The following is a 19,628-nucleotide window of genomic DNA, read 5'->3' as shown; positions in this document are numbered from 1 at the left end:
AATAAATGATTAAAGTATCAGCTTACAACCTATTTAATGAAATATGAGTCCGGCAGTCCACACTGACGTAAATGAATGAATAAACAGATAAATGAGAATGGGAAGCTCTAGTAAATGTATTAGAAAAGAATGATGAAAACAGAATCACCATTTGGCAACCACCATAGAGGTGACTGACTAAGGTGGGAGTTATCAATCGCAGCTAGGGCTGAGCCTAGCTTAAAGGCTAAGGCTGGTCAGTGGAAGTGTTTGATTAGGAAAAGGATACTTTGTTGAAAAATTAAGAACAGGACTACTAGGACTTCCCTGGCGGTCCAGTGGTTAAGACTCCATTTCTCCAGCATTCCTGCCAAGAATGTATGACCTGAGTCTGGTTATAAGGAAACAGTAGATGGACCCAGGTAGAGCTGGTCATGCTACAGAATGTCTGTACTTTTTGAAAAAGTGTCAAGGACATGAACAACAGGGAGAGGCTGAGGAACTCTTCCTGCTGAATATGTCTGAGGGGACAGGATAGCTAAAGACAACACACACTCCTAGATAGGATCCTGGACCAGAAAGGAAAGAAAGAGTCAAAGCTGGTACACTTGGCACAGCTTGAAAGGGGCTTGTTATAGGGCTGTGCAATGTCAATCTGCTGATTTGAGAGCTGTGTTGGTCATGTAGGAAAGTATCCCTTTTAGGAAAAACACACTTGAATGCTTAGGAGTGATGGGTTCCCATCACTCCTAAGCATTCAAGTGTGTTTTTCCTAAAAGGGATAGCTTGCTCTCAAAAGCTTCTAAAAAGACTGATAATAATGAATGTCTGAGTGTTTGTATGTGTGTGTGAATGTGTACAGGGGGAGAGGAGGAAGAGGAGAGAGAAAACAAATATGGTAAAATGTTAAGAATTGAAGAATCTATAGGTGAAGGGGATGTGGGAGTTCTTAGCTCTGTTCTGACAACTTTTCTGTAGATTTGAAATTATTTCAAAATAAACTATTTTTTAAAAGTCATGTGCATCCTTCAAGCAAGCTCAAATTTTACCAATTTCACCCAGTAAGAACTGTCAGTATTTTAGGCCTTAACAAACAATGAAATGTGAATTTGGAAGCAACGTATACCACATTTGTGTGTGCTACTTCAACCCGTTTTCCAAGTCACAAGTAAGGAGCCTACTTTTATTGGAACCTAGAGTAAGAGAAATCTAGATTGCAGTGCAAGCTGCTCTTCCACTTGGATGGCACGAACCAGCAGATACAGTGGGACTCTCAAGAGTGTCTGGAACAACCAGGTATGATCTGGTTGACCCTTTGGCAAGCACCCATCACAAAATCGCAGCATAGGCCTCTAGGACTTTGAAGTAAATCTTATGCCGTCTTGTGTAGACGACTATCATCCTTCTGAGAAAAGAGCCTCTGGCTTGCTTCTGAGCCTTGGAAGAGACTGAATGCCTAACCATGAGTCACCAGGTGAACTTATGGCCTGGGTTTCCCAGGACAAGCTGGGTTTTACCTGAACCGCCAAACCATGAAGTTGGGCAAGTGCAGCTTCAATCTCTCATCAGGTGGGAGTGGCGTATAAGACACCAGACTCAGGCAGAAGGAAAGCAATTTATAGGAGTAAGTGGCCCTGTGCCTCTTCCCCCTCAATCCACAGCTATGGCCTCATGGGAAGTTGTGGATGATGAGCTGAGGAAGAAAAAACTCAAGCCTGGTTAACGATGGAGCTGCCACCAGAAGGTGGATACCTGCCGTCTTACAGCCTCACTTGGAGGTGACCCTGAAGAATAGTCATGAAGAAAAATCCTCCCACTGAACAGAACCTGAAGTAGTACATTTAGTTTACTACTTTTCTGGATGAGAAATGGCCAGAACCACATGTCTGTATTAATTTATGGGTAGTTGCTAAAGGCTTAACTGGATGGTCAGGAACTTGGAAGGAACAAGATTGAGAGACTGGTGACAAGCAAGTCTAAGGGAGAGTACCATGGATGAGGCTTTAAGAATGGGTACGGGCTGTAAAAATGTTGTGCCCCATGTGAATGCTCACATATGATCCACTGCAGAAAAAGTGCTCAGTAATCAGGTAGGCAACAAGACACACCCTGTGGATATCAGTCAGTTTCCACAGCCACCCCAGTTCTCACTCAATCGCCCTTCAACAAAATGGCCATGGTGGCAGGGATGGAGTTCAAAAAAATGGACTTTTCCTTACCAAGGCTGGCCTGACTGCTGCAAGCCCTGAGGGCCTATCAGCCCACGTAGAGAGCCCCTAATATGGCCATACTTACTAGTGAGGATAGCCAGCCGCCTGGTGGCAGGTTGATAACACTGAACCTCTCCCATCATCCTCATTGGGATAGACATATACTGGATATGGATTTGCATTTGCTGACCATGACGCCATCTACCAGAACTGAGGGAGGAGACAGATGGGCCCCAGGCTGGGCAGCTGGGGTTTGTCCTCTGTGGACAGATACTCCAAGTTGACGAGGAGGAACTGAGCCCTGCCCAGATAAGAGGCCATATATTTCTCATTCTTGAGGTCAAGGAGACCCTCCCGACTATACAAGAGGAGAAAGGCTCCTTGGAGGTCAAAAGGGAGTGACGTCAACCTACCCACAGGCCTCTTCACTAGAATCCATCTTGGCTAAGAGATGCGTGCACACAGGGGAGGACCCTGAGATAAAACAAATACGGACTCAGAACCACGCAAAGCAAGTTGATTGGCCAAAGGAAACCCGGAAGAAATGCCCCATAAGTGATTCAAACTGCCACGAGGGCACGACTCTCTCTCTCTGAGGCCGCCTATGTGTCTATCCACACGTACTCTTTTTCCTCCTAATAAACACTTTGTTTCACTACTTCCCATTTCTTTGTGGAAATTCACTTTCTGCAAAGCCGTACAAGCCAGGGCCTTGTCACTGGCCACTGTTCCCTGGTGGTCTAGGGGCTAGGATTTGGGGCTCTCACTTCAGAGGCCTGACTTCAATCTTCGGCGGGGAACCAAAATCCTGCTTCATGCCACTGCAGGCCGAAGCCACCTGAGATCAGAACCACCATCCATTGATTCACAGAAGGCCTTACCCACCATCATGACATTGGGCATGGCATCACTTCTAATCAAGGTACTCTATTTCACAGCAAACGAAGTACAGCAACGGACTCATGCCCATGGAACTGACTGGTCTTATAAGCAGATAAGGCAGGAGGGTTCATGAAGAAAGAGAGCCAGGCATGGCTTTCGTGACATAAGAGAAGGCTTTTTTGGCCTAAGCCATTTTGTCATCTAAGCCTGGCCACAATGCTTTCCCTTGAACAGGTCTCCATAGTTAATGACCTTACCGGAAGTGAGGGAAATGCAAGAACAAAGGAAATGCAGTCAAGAAACAATAGGTCAGGATCGTAGGGAAGATGGCGAAAGATTAAGACGCGGAGATCACCTTCCTCCCCACAGATACACCAGAAATACATCTACACGTGGAACAACTCCTACAGAACACCTACTGAACGCTGGCAGAAGACCTCAGACCTCCCAAAAGGCAAACTCCCCACGTACCTGGGTAGGGCAAAAGAAAAAAGAATAAACAGAGACAAAAGGATAGGGACGGGACCTGCACCAGTGGGAGGGAGCTGTGAAGGAGGAAAAGTTTCCACACACTAGGAAGCCCCTTCGCGGGCGGAGACTGCGGGTGGCGGAGGGGGGAAGCTACGGAGCCGCGGAGGAGAGCGCAGCAACAGGGGTGCGGAGGGCAAAGCGGGGAGATTCCCGCACAGAGGATCGGTGCCGACCGGCACTCACCAGGCTGAGAGGCTTGTCTGCTCACCCGCCACGGCGGGCGGGGCTGCGAGCTGAGGCTCGGGCTTCAGTCGAAGCGCCGGGAGAGGACTGGGCTTGGCGGCGGGAACACAGCCTGAAGGGGCTGGTACGCCACGGCTAGCCGGGAGGGAGTCCGGGGAAAAGTCTGGAGCTGCCGAAGAGGCAAGAGACTTTTTCTTCCCTCTTTGTTTCCTGGTGCGCGAGGAGAGGGGATTAAGAGCGCTGCTTAAAGGAGCTCCAGAGACAGGCGCGAGCCACGGCTAAAAGCGCGAACCCCAGAGACGGGCAGGAGACGCTAAGGCTGCTGCTGCCGCCACCAAGAAGCCTGTGTGCGAGCACAGGTCACTATCCACACCCCCCTTCTGGGGGGCTGCACCCGCCACTGCCTGGGTCCCTGGATCCAGGGACAACTCACCCATTAGAACGCAAGGCGCACCACAGGCTGGTGCAACGTCACGCCGGCCTCTGCCGCCGCAGGCCCGCCCCCCACCGCGTGCCCCCCCCCCCCCCCCCCCCCCGGCCTGAGTGAGCCAGAGCCCCCAATCAGCGGCTCCTTTAACCCCGTCCTGCCTGAGCGAAGAAAAGACGCCCTCCGCGACCTACACGCAGAGGCGGGGCCCAATCCAAAGCTGAGCCCCGGGAGATGTGAGAACAAAGAAGAGAAAGGGAAATCTCTCCCAGCAGCCTCAGGAGCAGCGGATTAAAGCTCCACAATCAACTTGATATACCCTGCATCTGTGGAATACATGAATAGACAACGAATCATCCCAAATTGAGGAGGTGGACTTTGAGAGCAAGATTTATGATTTTTTCCCCCTTTTCCTCTTTTTGTGAGTGTGTATGTGTATGCTTCTGTGTGAGATTTTGTCTGTATAGCTTTGTTTACACCATTTGTCCTAGGGTTCTATCCGTCCGTTTTTTTTTTCCTTAAAAAAATTTTTTTTCTTAATAATTACTTTTTATTTTAATAACTTTATTTTACTTTAGCTTCTTTCTTTCCTTCCTTCCCTCCTCCCTCCCTCCCTTCCTCCTTTCCTTCCTTCCTCCTTCCTCCCTCCCTCCCTCCCCCTCCTCTTTCTTTCTTTCTTTCTTTCTTTCTTTCTTTCTTTCTTTCTTTCTCCCTCCCTTCCTCCTTTCCTTCCTTCCTCCCTCCCTCCCCATCTTCTTTCTTTCTTCCTTTCTTCCTTTCTTCCTTTCTTCTCTTTCTCCCTTTTATTCTGAGCCGTGTGGATGAAAGGATCTTGGTGCTGCAGCCAGGAGTCAGTGCTGTGCCTCTGAGGTGGGAGAGCCAACTTCAGGACACTGGTCCACAAGAGACCTCCCAGCTCCACATAATATCAAACGGCGAAAATCTCCCAGATATCTCCATCTCAACACCAGCACCCAGCTTCACTCAATGACCAGCAAGCTACAGTGCTGGACACCCTATGCCAAACAACTAGCAAGGCAGGAACACAACCCCACCCATTAGCAGAGAGGCTGCCTAAAATCATAGTAAGTCCACAGGCACCCCAAAACACACCACCAGACATGGACCTGCCCACCAGAAAGACAAGATCCAGCCTCATCCACCAGAACACAGGCACTAGTCCCCTCCACAAGGAAGCCTACACAACCCACTGAACCAACTTTAGCCACTGGGGACAGACACCAAAAACAACGGGAACTACGAACTGCAGCCTGCAAAAAGGAGACCCCAAACACAGTAAGATAAGCAAAATGAGAAGACAGAAAAACACACAGCAGATGAAGGAGCAAGATAAAACCCCACCAGACCTAACAAATGAAGAGGAAATAGGCAATCTACCTGAAAAAGAATTCAGAATGATAGTAAAGATGATCCAAAATCTTGGAAATAGAATAGACAAAATGCAAGAAATATTTAACAAGGACCTAGAAGAATGAAAGATGAAATAAGCAACGATGAACAACACAATAAATGAAATTAAAAATACTCTAGATGGGATCAATAGCAGAATAACTGAGGCAGAAGAACGGATAAGTGACCTGGAAGATAAAATAGTGGAAATAACTACTGCAGAGCAGAATAAAGAAAAAAGAATGAAAAGAACTGAGGATAGTCTCAGAGACCTCTGGGACAACATTAAACGCACCAACATTCGAATTATAGGGGTTCCAGAAGAAGAAGAGAAAAAGAAAGGGACTGAGAAAATATTTGAAGAGATTATAGCTGAAAACTTCCCTAATATGGGAAAGGAAATAGTTAATCAAGTCCAGGAAGCACAGAGAGTCCCATGCAGGATAAATCCAAGGAGAAATACGCCAAGACACATATTAATCAAACTGTCAAAAATTAAATACAAAGAAAGCATATTAAAAGCAGCAAGGGAAAAACAACAAATAACACACAAGGGAATCCCCATAAGGTTAACAGCTGATCTTTCAGCAGAAACTCTGCAAGCCAGAAGGGAGTGGCAGGACATATTTAAAGTGATGAAGGAGAAAAACCTGCAACCAAGATTACTCTACCCAGCAAGGATCTCATTCAGAATTGATGGAGAAATTAAAACCTTTACTGACAAGCAAAAGCTGAGAGAGTTCAGCACCACCAAACCAGCTTTACAACAAATGCTAAAGGAACTTCTCTAGGCAAGAAACACAAAGAGAAGGAAAAGACCTACAATAACGAACCCAAAACAATTAAGAAAATGGGAATAGGAACATACATATCAATAATTACCTTAAATGTAAATGGACTAAATGCTCCCACCAAAAGACACAGATTGGCTGAATGGATACAAAAACAAGACTCATATATATGCTGTCTACAAGAGACCCATTTCAGACCTAGAGACACATACAGACTGAAAGTAAGGGGATGGAAAAAGATATTCCATGCAAATGGAAACCAAAAGAAAGCTGGAGTAGCAATTCTCATATCAGACAAAATAGACTTTAAAATAAAGACTATTAGAAGAGACAAAGAAGGATACTACATAATGATCAAGGAATCGATCCAAGAAGAAGATATAACAATTGTAAATATTTATGCACCCAACATAGGAGCACCTCAATACATAAGGCAAATACTAACAGCCATAAAAGGAGAAATCGACAGTAACACATTCATAGTAGGGGACTTTAACACCCCACTTTCACCAATGGACAGATCATCCAAAATGAAAATAAATAAGGAAACACAAGCTTTAAATGATACATTAAACAAGATGGACTTAATTGATATTTATAGGACACTCCATCCAAAAACAACAGAATACACATTTTTCTCAAGTGCTCATGGAACATTCTCCAGGATAGATCATATCTTGGGTCACAAATCAAGCCTTGGTAAATTTAAGAAAATTGAAATAGTATCAAGTATCGTTTCCAACCACAGTGCTATGAGACTAGATATCAATTACAGGAAGAGATCTGTAAAAACTACAAACACATGGAGGCTAAACAATACACTACTTAATAACGAAGTGATCACTGAAGAAATCAAAGAGGAAATTAAAAAATACCTAGAAACAAATGACAATGGAGACACGACGACCCAAAACCTATGGGATGCAGCAAAAGCAGTTCTAAGAGGGAAGTTTATAAGAATACAATACTACCTTAAGAAACAGGAAACATCTTGAATAAACAACCTAACCTTGCACCTAAAACAATTAGAGAAAGAAGAACAGAATGCCCCAAAGTTAGCAGAAGAAAAGAAATCATAAAACTCAGATCAGAAATAAATGAAAAAGAAATGAAGGAAACGATAGCAAAGATCAATAAAACTAAAAGCTGGTTCTTTGAGAAGATAAACAAAATTGATAAACCATAAGAAAAAAAGGGAGAAGACTCAAATCAACAAAATTAGAAATAAAAAAGAAGTAACCACTGACACTGCAGAAATACAAAGGATCATGAGAGATTACTACAAGCAACTATATGCCAATAAAATGGACAATTTCTTAGAAAAGTACAACCTTCCAAGCCTGAACCAGGAAGAAATAGAAAATATAAACAGACCAATCACAAGCACTGAAATTGAGACTGTGATGAAAAATCTTCCAACAAACAATGGCGCAGGACCAGATGGCTTCACAGGCAAATGCTATCAAACAATTAGAGAAGAGCTAACACCTATCCTTCTCAAACTCTTCCAAAATATAGCAGAGGGAGGAACACTCCCAAACTCATTCTACGAGGCCACCATCACCCTGATACCAAAACCAGACAAGGATGTCACAAAGAAAGAAAACTACAGGCCCATATCACTGATGAACATAGATGCAAAAATCCTCAACGAAATACTAGCAAACAATCCAACAGCACAATAAAAGGATCATACACCATGATCAAGTGGGGTTTATTCCAGGAATGCAAGGATTCTTCAATGTACGCAAATCAATCAACGTGATACACCATATTAACAAATTGAAGGAGAAAAACCATATGATCATCTCAATAGATGCAGAGAAAGCTTTCGACAAAATTCAACACCCATTTGTAATAAAAACCCTGCAGAAAGTAGGCATAGAGGGAACTTTCCTCAACATAATAAAGGCCATATACGACAAACCCACAGCCAACATCGTCCTCAATGGTGAAAAGCTGAAAACATTTTCACTAAGATCAGGAACAAGATAAGGTTGCCCACTCTCACCACTCTTATTCAACATAGTTTTGGAAGTTTTAGCCACAGCAATCAGAGAAGAAAAGGAAATAAAAGGAATCCAAATCGGAAAAGAAGAAGTAAAGCTGTCACTGTTTTGCAGATGACATGATACTGTACATAGAGAATCCTAAAGATTCTGATTCACTTTGTTATATAGCAGAAACTAACACACCATTGTAAAGCAATTATACTCCAATAAAGATGTAAAAAAAAAAAAAGAAACAATAGGTCAGTGATAAAACAGGGTCCTAGTTCCTCCTCAAGAGACATACATAATAATATATCTTTGAGTTCTGCAGGAACTAAGGCCTCCAGCCAGGTGGAGGATGGAATGATGATGTTGACCCTCTTGACTTCAATCAACTAAAGCTTGGACTCTGTCAACTTCTGCCCTAATTCTATGCTGAATTCTCCTCTACCCACATCCCTTCATGAATATGCATGTACCCTTACCTTAAAACTTCCCCAATCTTGCTGTTTGGGGAGACATTGCTTTGGGAAAGATCCCTGGTGTTCTCCTTACTTGCTGCAAGTAATAAATCATTCCTTCTCCCAATCTTTGGCTTGGTTGTGTCTTTTGGCTCAACACCCACCAAGAGGTGAACCCAGTTTTGGGGTAACAGTATTATCATATATCCCATACCCAGTAGAGCTGACCTAGTGGAAAGGTAGAATGGCTTATTGAAGACTCAGTCATGGCATTTGAGAGACAAATCCACGAAAGGATGTGGTTCTGTCTTATAGGATGTAGTACATGCTTTCAAAGGGGAGCAGAATTTGCCACCCCAAAATATGCCTCTTTGACATAAGGATTATCTTGAGCTAGTTATTTTAAAGAAACTACAGGACTTCCCTGGTGTCGCAGTTGTTAAGAATCCTCCTGCCAATGCAGGGGACATGGGTTCTAGCCCTGGTCCGGGACTACTGTGTTGCCACAACTACTGAGCCTGCGCTCTAGAGCCCGTGAGCCACAACTACTGAGCCGACGTGCCACAATTACTGAAGCCTGCGTGCCTGCCTGTGCTCCGCAGCAAGAGAAGCCACTGCAATGAGAAGCCCGGGCACCGCAACAAAGAGTAGCCCCCGCTCACCACAACTAGAGAAAGCCCGTGCGCAGCAACGAGGACCCAACGCAGCCATAAATAAATAAATAAATTTATTAAATAAATAAAATGGTAAAATATTAAAAAAAAAGAAACTACACACACAGGAGAAGCTCTGAAAACAGAATAAAAGTTACCCTTTTGTAAGAGACATTTACATTTGTAAGGAAAATCTCTGTTGTAAGCTTGTCTTCCTGGCTGTACCGGGAAGAAGAGAATGACTAAATCTCTAGAAACTCTTATCAATGTAGAAGGACATGGACTTAAAGCTGCATAACAACCATCCCCTTGTTTGCCGTGCTTTTCCTCAGAACCTCCCGTAACTGGCTCCATCCTCACCCTCAACATCTTCTTTTGTGTTTAGCTGGAGATGATATTTAAGGTGGTGGCATGGGCCATTTCAGGGAGTTATTCAGTTTTCCTGGGTATCTCTCTTGAATACAGGAGGTATACATGTTATTAAACTTCTGTTGGTGGTATTTTTTTTTTCTCCAGTTAATCTGTCTTTTTTTACAGGGTGGGGTCGGGGGGTGCTCTCAGCCAATAACATAGAAAGGGTAGAAGGAAAATTATTAGGGGAACCACTGACTGAAACCGCCCACCCTGGCCAGACAAGATAGTAGCCACTTTCATGAGTTTCTTGACAACAGGAGGTCCTGGTAAGGAACGTGGAACTAACAAGCTACCACCACCCGGAAGAATTCGGGAAAGGTCAAAAGGAGAGAGGAGATGCTAAGCCCATATGTCCTACCAACCTCCCAGAATCCTTCTCGCTGGAATCCGTCTTGGCTGAGCAATGAGTGCACCACCAGGAAGGACCCTGAGTCAGAATGACTGGCCAGAGACAACCCGGAAACTAACCCCATTACCGTAGAACCCGATACTGCAAGCCACATGGCAGAGCAGCTCTCCTGTGTTCCCTCACCCTGCTGCTCTCCACCCAGTCACCCCTTCCCAATAAAGTCTCTTGCTTTGCCAACACGTGTGTCTCCTCAGACAATTTATTTCTTAGTGTTAGACAAGAGCCCACCCTCGGGCCCTGGAAGGGGTGCCCCTTCCTGCAACAAAATTACTTTTCTTCCTCTACACTTTGAATCAGTACAAGACGCCATCTCTCCCACAGCCACAGGTCCAGAAATTGAGGGGTAAAAGGGGAAGAGGATCCTCTCAGTCTTACACCGAATAATCCACCCCTAAAATCACTGCTTTCCTGTCCCAGCAACTTCATGATCTGCTGGCTTGGAGGTCTTAGTTCCCAAGGGGAGAATGCTTCTACCAGGAAGCACAACAATGTTTCCACTGAATGAGATGAGAGTGAATTGAACTGGTACCTGGCCACACTGTGTGATCCTTACACCACTAAACCAAAGGCAGAGAAAGGGGGCACTCTACTGGTTGAAATGATTAATTCGGATTATCAGAGGAAAACAGGTTGTTGGTACACAGTGGAGTCAAGAACTATGTCTGGAACCCAGGAGTTTCTCTGGAGTAACTCAGCATTTCCATGTCCAACAGCAAAGATTAATGGAAAAATACAGCAACCCCCCAAAATCAGACAGGACTTTTGAGGACTCAGGACCTTCAAGAATGACGATATGGATCTCCCAGCTATGTATAGAACCTTGGCTTGCCTGTATCTTTCACCAAGTTCCTTGGCCACTCAACAAGCCATGCCCATGTGAAACGGAGAAGGACCCTATGGTGCTTTCCCCCCATGTCCTCAGGCTGCATTTTGTCTGTGGAAAAACTTTAGCCAAAGAATAAGTTTAATCAGAGAAGAGAGAAAATGCAGAAACAGAGGAAAACAGTCAAAGGAGACCAAATAATAGTTTAGTCAGTAAGCAAAGTCAAGGACCTTTAGTTCCCCCTTAAGGGCTATAGGTAATATTCTGAGCCATATCCTGTGAGCTGTCTTATAGATACTGAAACCCTCACCAGGTGGAAGAAGTTAACTACGTGAGGACCAGGCTGTAGCCATGACATAAGCTGCCACAATTCCAAGAATTGGCCTCAAAGAAATGGAAACAAACCGACCCTGGAACTGAAGATTAACTGTACCTAAAACAATCGAGATGACGCAGGTCAGACCAGTGATGACCAATTTCAAGATGACTGTCAGAGCTGACTGCGCTGTTTCTGCAGGTAGCCGCCTTGCTCTGTCTATAAAGGCTCTTGCTTCCTGATTGTCGGAGTTGGATGGGAGTCGGCCTTTGAACAGGCGTCCGCCCTCCCCGCCTCCAGTTGCGGGCCTCCGAAATAAAGCAACCTTTCCTTTCCTACCGACCCTTGTCTCTCGACAATTGGCTTTCCAGCGGCGAGCAGCCGGACCTTGGTAACACATGGACCAGCTCTTGTTACCAGGAAGAGCTAAATCAGACTCCATGTTGGATCTGTTTATTTTAACCTTTGCTTCCCGTTGCTTTTGTTCACTAAAAGGATACTCTCTATACATAATGGCCTGCCTTGGGGAACCCTGCCCCTCTGCCTGAATGTTAAACAAAAGTGCCTTTGTTCAGGGAAACATCCTGACCCTGTCCACTTGTGAATGGCTGCAAGAAAGAAGAAATTAACACATCCCCTCCCTGAGGCTGGCCATTCCAGGAGATATTTGCAAGACTTATGGCCTTTTAACTTTACTTCCTCACCCCCTCCCCCTCTCTGTTCCATCAAAGAAACTGGCATCCAAACCCCGATAAGATGGGTTTTTTTGGAGATATTAGTCTCCCATCTTTTCCGTCTGCGGCTTTCCAAATAAAATCATGTTCCTTGCCTCAACACCTTGTCTCCCGATTTACTTGCCTGTGGTACGGCGAGCAGAGCGAACTTGGACTCCGTAACACTCTGGGCAGCACCCTCTGGCAGGTGTCTCTACCACCAGCCGCATCCTCTCCCAAGAGGTCTTAATCTCAGCATTTGGTGGGGTGGGAGCCTGCTAAACCTTAGTCCCTTCTATGCTTACGCCTCCTCTGCCCTTGGGGTCACAGCTGCATTTGCATTCGCTACGACAATGCTGCTTAGGGTCTTTTATCACCTTTACCACCTTTTACTAGTTAAAAATCCTCTTTAATATTTAATAAGAAACGGGAAATGTTTGTTCCCTGTTCAAATACTGGTGAGGTTTCTGCCTCCTGTTTGGACTCTGCATGCTACATCAATACAATAAATACAAACAACAACCTAAACTTAACCTGTTTCTTTATATTCTGCAACGCCTCCCATTTAACAGAATTCAGTGACTCACCCTTCCAGCCTGGAAATGCAATCCTTTACCCTTTCCAGCACCAAGCGGCTCCTTTTTACTACTCAGCTGCATTTTTCAATAAGCTTGACCACATATGTTTTCCTTTCTTCCCACTTTAAGCAAAAGATCTGTGGTAGGTGGTAAATTATGAATGTGAGTAGGTTTTATGATAAATATATAATGTTACATGACAATTATATCGCCAAACTAGAAAAAAAAATAGAGGTGCAAAAAAAAAACCCACCCCAAATACATATATCTTCAGGATATGATTTAGAAACTTGGAATAATGTTTTCAGCTATTCCGTCTGATGCCATAATATTATAGTAATACAGTATGATATTTTAAAACCAGGTTCAAGAATTTTATAGATACCTCCTCCAGGGTGTCTAGAAATAATATTAGTGCCTACTTACTGTGTTAAAGAGAAAACCACAGGCTCAAAATGGCATTACTCGTTCCAAAGCCCATGATACCAAATCTAGACTTAATACTTGACTTAATTGCAGTTTCAACCTTCCCCAGAAATGTACTCCTAATCAACCAGTCTGGAATTTTCTGGTCAGCACCAAGAAGATAATCTGTCACAGGGGTGTGGGGGGCTCTCCATTCCGCCCCCAGAGGAAGAAGAGGCAATCTGCATGATAAAACCCCTGCCTTTCCCTTTCCCCAAAAAGATAAGCCCTAGCCTAAAAGCAATGCTTTCTTCTCTTTCACTAATAGCTCTTTTTCCTATAGAAACCTCCCATTTTGTACAACCCCCTTGGAGCACCCTTCTAATTGCTAGACAGAATGCTGCCCAATTCATGAAGCATCTAATTAAACCAATTAGATCTTCAAATCTACTGGGTTGAATTTTGTTTTTTAACAATTGAATGCGGACTTCCCTGGTGGTGCAGTGGTTAAGAATCCGCCTGCCAATGCAGGGGACATGGTTTCGAGCCCTGGTCCCAGAAGATCCCCCACGTGCTGCGGAGCAACTAAGCCTGCGAGCCACAACTACTGAGCCCGTGTGCTGCAACTACTGAAGCCGCATGCCTCAAGCCCATGCTCTGCAACAAGAGAAGCCACCGCAATGAGAAGCCCAGGCACCGCAACGAAGAGTAGCCCCCGCTGGCCGCAGCTAGAGCAAGCCCTCACGCAGCAGCAAAGACCCAACGCAGCCAAAAACAAAAAAAACAAAACAACTGAACGCTTAACTTGTCCTATGTGATTAGTCAAGATATACGTCTTAATACACACACACTTTCTTCTCAGGTTATCTACCTTTCTTGTTCTGAAGATATGGAAGCTGAGGCTCAAAGATTGTAAGTACAGTAAGTCCCCTAATACGAACCTTCAAGTTGCGAAGGTTAATCTAAAAATCACAAGCCTGGGAATTCCCTGGTGGTCCAGTGGTTAGGATCCCACGCTCTCACTGCCGAGGGTGCTGGTTCAATCCCCGGTTGGGGAACTATGATCCCGCAAGCCACGTGGCATGGCCAACAAAAACCAAAAAAACCACAAGCCTAAGTGACAGCTTCTTACTCTCCATCCCTGGTGAGAACAGGCCTATGGCTCTACTATCCCTAACTGGTCATCACTTTTTGAATGACTAATTTAGAAAGTTCTGGCTCATTCAGAATCTAAGTGCAACATGAAAGTTCATTCTTCAGCTTCCCATCAAATTCCAAATGTGTCTAATTTTAGATAACAACCCCTCTGCCTAGAATGGAAACCAACATCACAACAAACTAAGTGGTTCCTACACAGTCCTTATTTACAGGTTTAACAATTTGATTTCTGAATAATAGCTTAGTTATTATGCATAAAATACAGTCTTGGAAAAATAGCAATTACAGGGGTTTTTTCAAACAAATTAGATACAAAATTAACATGTTAACTTATAGAAAATAGATCCATGAGTACTTATTAATAGAACGCAATGACACGTCTCACTAAATCCTAGAATAATCTATCCTAACAAATGCTCATTAATGAATTAGTCAAAGAAAGTGGCATTAAGTGCACCAAACTTTCACTATGGTGTACTGCTCAATTTTAACTAAGGAAAATATTGCTTCCACCTTTTTCCTCTTCAAAGAGCACACAACTTTGATGTGCCCCAAGGCTCACACACTTCTTTTCACTCACTGCCTGGGTGATCTGACCAAGTTTCCCAGCTCTAGATCCATCTTTGTGCCAATTACCCCCACAATGGTACAGCCATCCTGGGCCTCTCTTCTGAACTTTAGGCTTTAAAGGTAGCAGAATATGGCACCCCGAAATATGCCCCTTTAGCATAAGGATTATTTTGAGCTAATTATTTCTGAGGAACTGCAGACACAGGTGAAGCCCTGGAAACAGAGTAGAAGTTACCCCTTTGTAAGAGAAATTTACATTTATAAAGGAACTCTCCATTTGTGCCTCCATTGTGTCTACCAGAAAGATGACTCTAACTCACAAAAGAATCTTATTAAAGGAGAAGACACCCCTTTAAATCTGCATAACAGACCTTACCCTTTTTTATTGGACTTCTTGGTAACCTCCCATAACTGGCCTCCCTGCACCCTACATCTTTCTTTTGTATTCAGCTGAAGATGGTATTTAAAGCGGTGGCTTGGGCCATCTTGGAGTTTTACTCATTTTTCCTGGGTAACTCCTAGGTATACATGAGACATGCATGTTAATAAACTTGTTTGTTTTTCCTCTTGTTAATCTTTTATAACCGGGGCTGTCTCAGCCAAGAACTCAGAAGAGTACAGGGTAAATTACTGTTCCTTCTCTAAAGACTCACATAACCAACTACCAACTTAACAGCCTAGATGGATGGCTAAGAGTTACATCTGAGATATTATGTCCAAAAGTAAGCTTATGATATTCCCCCCAAAGCTATTCGTGTCCTAGTTTTCTCCATCCCAGTTCATGGCAACTCCATCCTTCCAGTTAGCCAGCTCCCACTCTGTGCCTATCAGTCCTACCTTCAACATAGATCTAGAACCTGACTAGTCTCACCACCTCCAACTCCTGCTACCACCACGGTCATTTTTCACCAAGCATATTGTCCTAGTCCCTTAACTGGTTTCCCTGTTTCTACCCCTGTCCTCACTATAGTCTAATATCAAAGCAATTGCCAGGGTAATTTTGTTGAAAGATAAACCAGATTATGTCATTCCTCTCCTCCAATCCCCTCATGTCTTCCCATCTGTGACAGTGTGATTTATAATAAACATATATATATTTTGGTCTTCATCCGTGCTTCCTGCCTCACAGCAGCCCAAACCCTTGGAATTTCCTAAGCGACAAGCACAATGAGAGAATCTTTTGTTATACTGATAATATTTGGTCTTCTGTCCTCAGTTTCTGAAATAGTGGAAAAAGGTGAACGGGGTGTCTTTGGCTATTCGTGAGAAGCCCCTTTCAACCACACCTGATTTTATGTGAATGAGGTGACTTTTGAAAAGCCCCTAAGGATGGGGGTGGTTGCCAGGGGAACCAACCATGATGAGAGGGTTAGAACTTTCCATCCCACCCCCCAATTCCTCTGGAGAGGGCTGGAGGTTGAATCAATCACAAAAAGTCAATGATTCCATCAATTCTGCCCATGCAGTGAAGCCTTCATAAACATCCCTGAATTACAGGGTTCAGAGAGCTTCCAGGTTGGTGAACAAGAATGAACTCATGTGCCAGGAGGGTGGCGCACCCCAAACTCCACGGGGACAGAAGCTCTTGTGCTCCAGACCCTTCCAGACCTCGCCCTATGTATCTCTTCCTCTGGCTCTTCATTCATATCCTTTAATATTCTTTGTAATAAACCAGTCACCGAGTAGGTAAACTGGATTCTTGAGTCCTGTGAGCCACTATAGCAAATCAACTGAACTTGAGGGACCTCTGAGTTATAGCTGGTTGTCAGAAGCACAGGTGACAACCTGGACTTGCAATTGGCCTCTGAAGAGGGAGGACAGGGGCAGTCTTGTGGGACTGAGCCCTTAACCTATGGAATCTGACACTATCTCCAGTTAAACTACAGGACACAAGAACAAAATAGTGGCTACCAGTAGGGAGAGGGAAAGAGGGAGGGGCAACACAGGCGTAGGGGATTAAGAGGTACAAACTATTAAGTAAGCTACAGGATATAATGTACAACATGAGGAATAAAACCAATATTTTATAAGAACTGTAAAAAGAGTATAACATTTAAAAATTGTGAATCACTATATTGTACACCTGTAACTTACATAATATTGTACAGCAACTATACTTCAATTAAAAATATATAAATAAGCAAACTACAGGACACACCCAGTCAGTGTCTGCTGAGAATTGGAGAATTGCTTGGCGGTGTTGAAAAAACACATCTGACCACCTCATTCAAGGTCAATGCTGAAGTCCTTACAAGGATCTAGGTCCCAGGCCATCCCGCACCATCCCCTTACCTCTGACCTCATCTCCACTGCTCTCTCCTCCCCCCACTGCTCCAGCCTCCTGGTGACACCCACGCCCACTCTCTTCTGCTTCCTGTCTTGCCTGAAACACTTTGTTCCCTGAGAGGGTTCCCCCTCCAGCCTGCAGGTCTTCCCCCCAAAGTCATCTCCAAGAAGCCTTCCTTGACCACAGTATCTAAAATTACAACCTCCTTCCCCACTCCACACACTATTTCTTCGGCTCTGTTTCCCCCTTAGCACTCACCACCACTTAACTTATTTATTATAGAGTCTGCTTGTCTATCGCTGGTTTCCTGACTAGAACTAAACTTCACAAAGGACGGGCTTATGTTGGTTTGTGGACTGCTGCTTCCTCATGGGCTGATTCTTCCCTCATTACGGGACTGCAGTCAGTACTGAGCCTCTCCCGCTCACACCAGACACCTGAGAACCAGCACAATCTCCCACCCCACCCCACCCCCCAGCACCGCAGGTGAAGAGAAACTCACACGCGCATCAGTGGTTCCTTTGTTCACGCAACAAGCACTAACCGAGGCCCTGGCACTGTCAGTCTGGCCGCTGAGCACCGCCAGTGCGTTTTGCTGGAGAAGCTCCCCACCACGGAATGCTGCAGAACACAGGGCAGGAAGTCATTCCTCTCAGTCAACCACTAGAACAGGTGAGACACTGTGCCCACCGAGCTTACCATCCGCTGCTGCCAATATGTATTTTCACAACTACCAATCAGCCAGGTTCTGATCCCTTTTAACAAACGCACCCACATAATACAGTTGAGCGGGGGCAGCTGGTCTGGCCGCACCATTTCACTGCGTCGGTCCCCACCACTGGGCTTTGGTCCCTTCTTCCCATTGGGGAGCGGCCTCAGTGGGCGGGGCTTGCCTCTCAGCCAGCCCACCGGGCACCACGAGGCCCTTGTCTTAGGGCCTCCACAGCAGCTAACCTAGTGCAGGCCACTTACGGATTTCAAAAGGTTTTTAGCAAGAAAAGTACCTTTTTTTTTTCCCCCAAGAAACATCAGCTCTACATTATCCAAATAAAACTGGAGCAGAGGGGGCAAAGAAGGATTATGAGATGGAAAAACTATAGAAAAAGGTCAGTAACAGTTATATTGGCAAACACTTCTGTGGTACTATGTACGCTATATATATGACATTCTTCCAAACACCTTACTCAGATTAACTCACTGGATGTTCGCTATGAACTATTAAGGAGGCACTATGCGCCACTATCACCATCGCGGCTGTTTCCCCTTTGAGATAACGAGGCACAGAGAAGTTAGCTAACTCGCCCAACTCTTGGGCCCTGTAGCGTGTCATTAGGATTCGAACCCAGGCAGTCTGGCTCCAGAGTCCGTGCTTAGTGTACAGTAGTACATTTTAGAAATCAAAACAGCAGCCCTGTGGCCTGGAGCCAGGAGCCCGGGGAGCGGTGGAGCGCGGGAAGGAGCGCGGGGCGCCGTGTTGACCTGAGGGAGGGGCAGGCAGGGCGGGCCAGGGCGCCGCAGCTCTCGCCGGTCACCTGGGGCTGAACCGGAATTGTTCAATAGTGGACTCGAGGTTCTCGATGATCTTCCAGCACTCCTCGGTCTCAGGCGCGTCGGCACAGCTCTCCATCGAAGCCGCGGTGGTGGCAGCTGGGCCTGGCGCCTCCCGCCGAGTCCAGGACCCGGCGTCCGTTGCCATGGCGACTCCCGGGGAACCGGCAGAGCGCCGGAATCCTGGGGGCGCGGGCGCGACGGGCGGCCTGGAGACTGTCCGGGAGTTGACCCGCTGCCGCTTCCACTGCCCGCCTGGCTCACGGCTTCCTGTTCTCGGTGCGCGCGGGCCAGGCCGCCGCTGACATGTCCCCAGGGGAGCTGGACTCCTGTAGCTAACCCTGTGGCAGCCAACCACGCCCCGAACTCTTCCGCGCCTTCTCCTGTGCTAAAGCTCTGACCTCAGCCTCCTGCGAGGCCCGCGCACTTGGGGGCCTGGATGCCTGAACTGCTTTCCTACGTCAGCACCCCTCTCCTCGCGACATTAGATGGAAGCTCGACGGCCCTCGCTTTCCTGACCTTCCTCCCTATGCTAAAGGTCATCTTCCGGGAGGATGAAAAATAGTGCACCCATCTAATAACGATGCCCTTTGCATAATGAGCCTTGGGCTCTCAGAGCAATCCCATAATAAGAGGGAAGCAGGCAGCCTGATGAATTGCCTATACCTGCCAGTAGGCCACAAACGTAGGTGTTCGTGGACAAAAAATTTTTTTGCTGAGATTAATCAGGTTTACATTCCTATTTAATATAAAAGGTCAGAACTAACGCATCGTTTTAAGCTATACCGTGTTGTGTGGAATTCATTTTTACTGCTTCTACAATAATAAGTTCCTTATAGTGAAACTGTTGCTAATCCTTTATTTTAAATTATGTACCACTCATTGACAA

At 45.3% G+C, this 19,628-nt stretch overlaps 1 protein-coding gene across 1 annotated transcript in view; it reads right to left on the bottom strand.

Moving 5' to 3' along the window:
- The window catches only part of CUNH10orf67 (chromosome unknown C10orf67 homolog), a 116,501-nt gene extending 97,135 nt beyond the window's left edge, over positions 1-19,366 (bottom strand). The window contains 2 exon segments of the mRNA XM_029237056.1: positions 18,724-19,080; positions 19,200-19,366. Of these exon segments, the coding sequence (XP_029092889.1) occupies positions 18,724-19,080; positions 19,200-19,366 (524 nt within the window).
- Positions 19,367-19,628: the final 262 nt, after the last annotated feature.

The sequence above is a fragment of the Monodon monoceros genome, unplaced genomic scaffold (assembly GCF_005190385.1).
Source record: "Monodon monoceros isolate NGI ecotype Baffin Bay Population unplaced genomic scaffold, NGI_Narwhal_1 Super_Scaffold_21, whole genome shotgun sequence".
Lineage (NCBI taxonomy): Eukaryota > Metazoa > Chordata > Mammalia > Artiodactyla > Monodontidae > Monodon > Monodon monoceros.
This window is presented reverse-complemented; position numbering and strand designations above follow the sequence as displayed.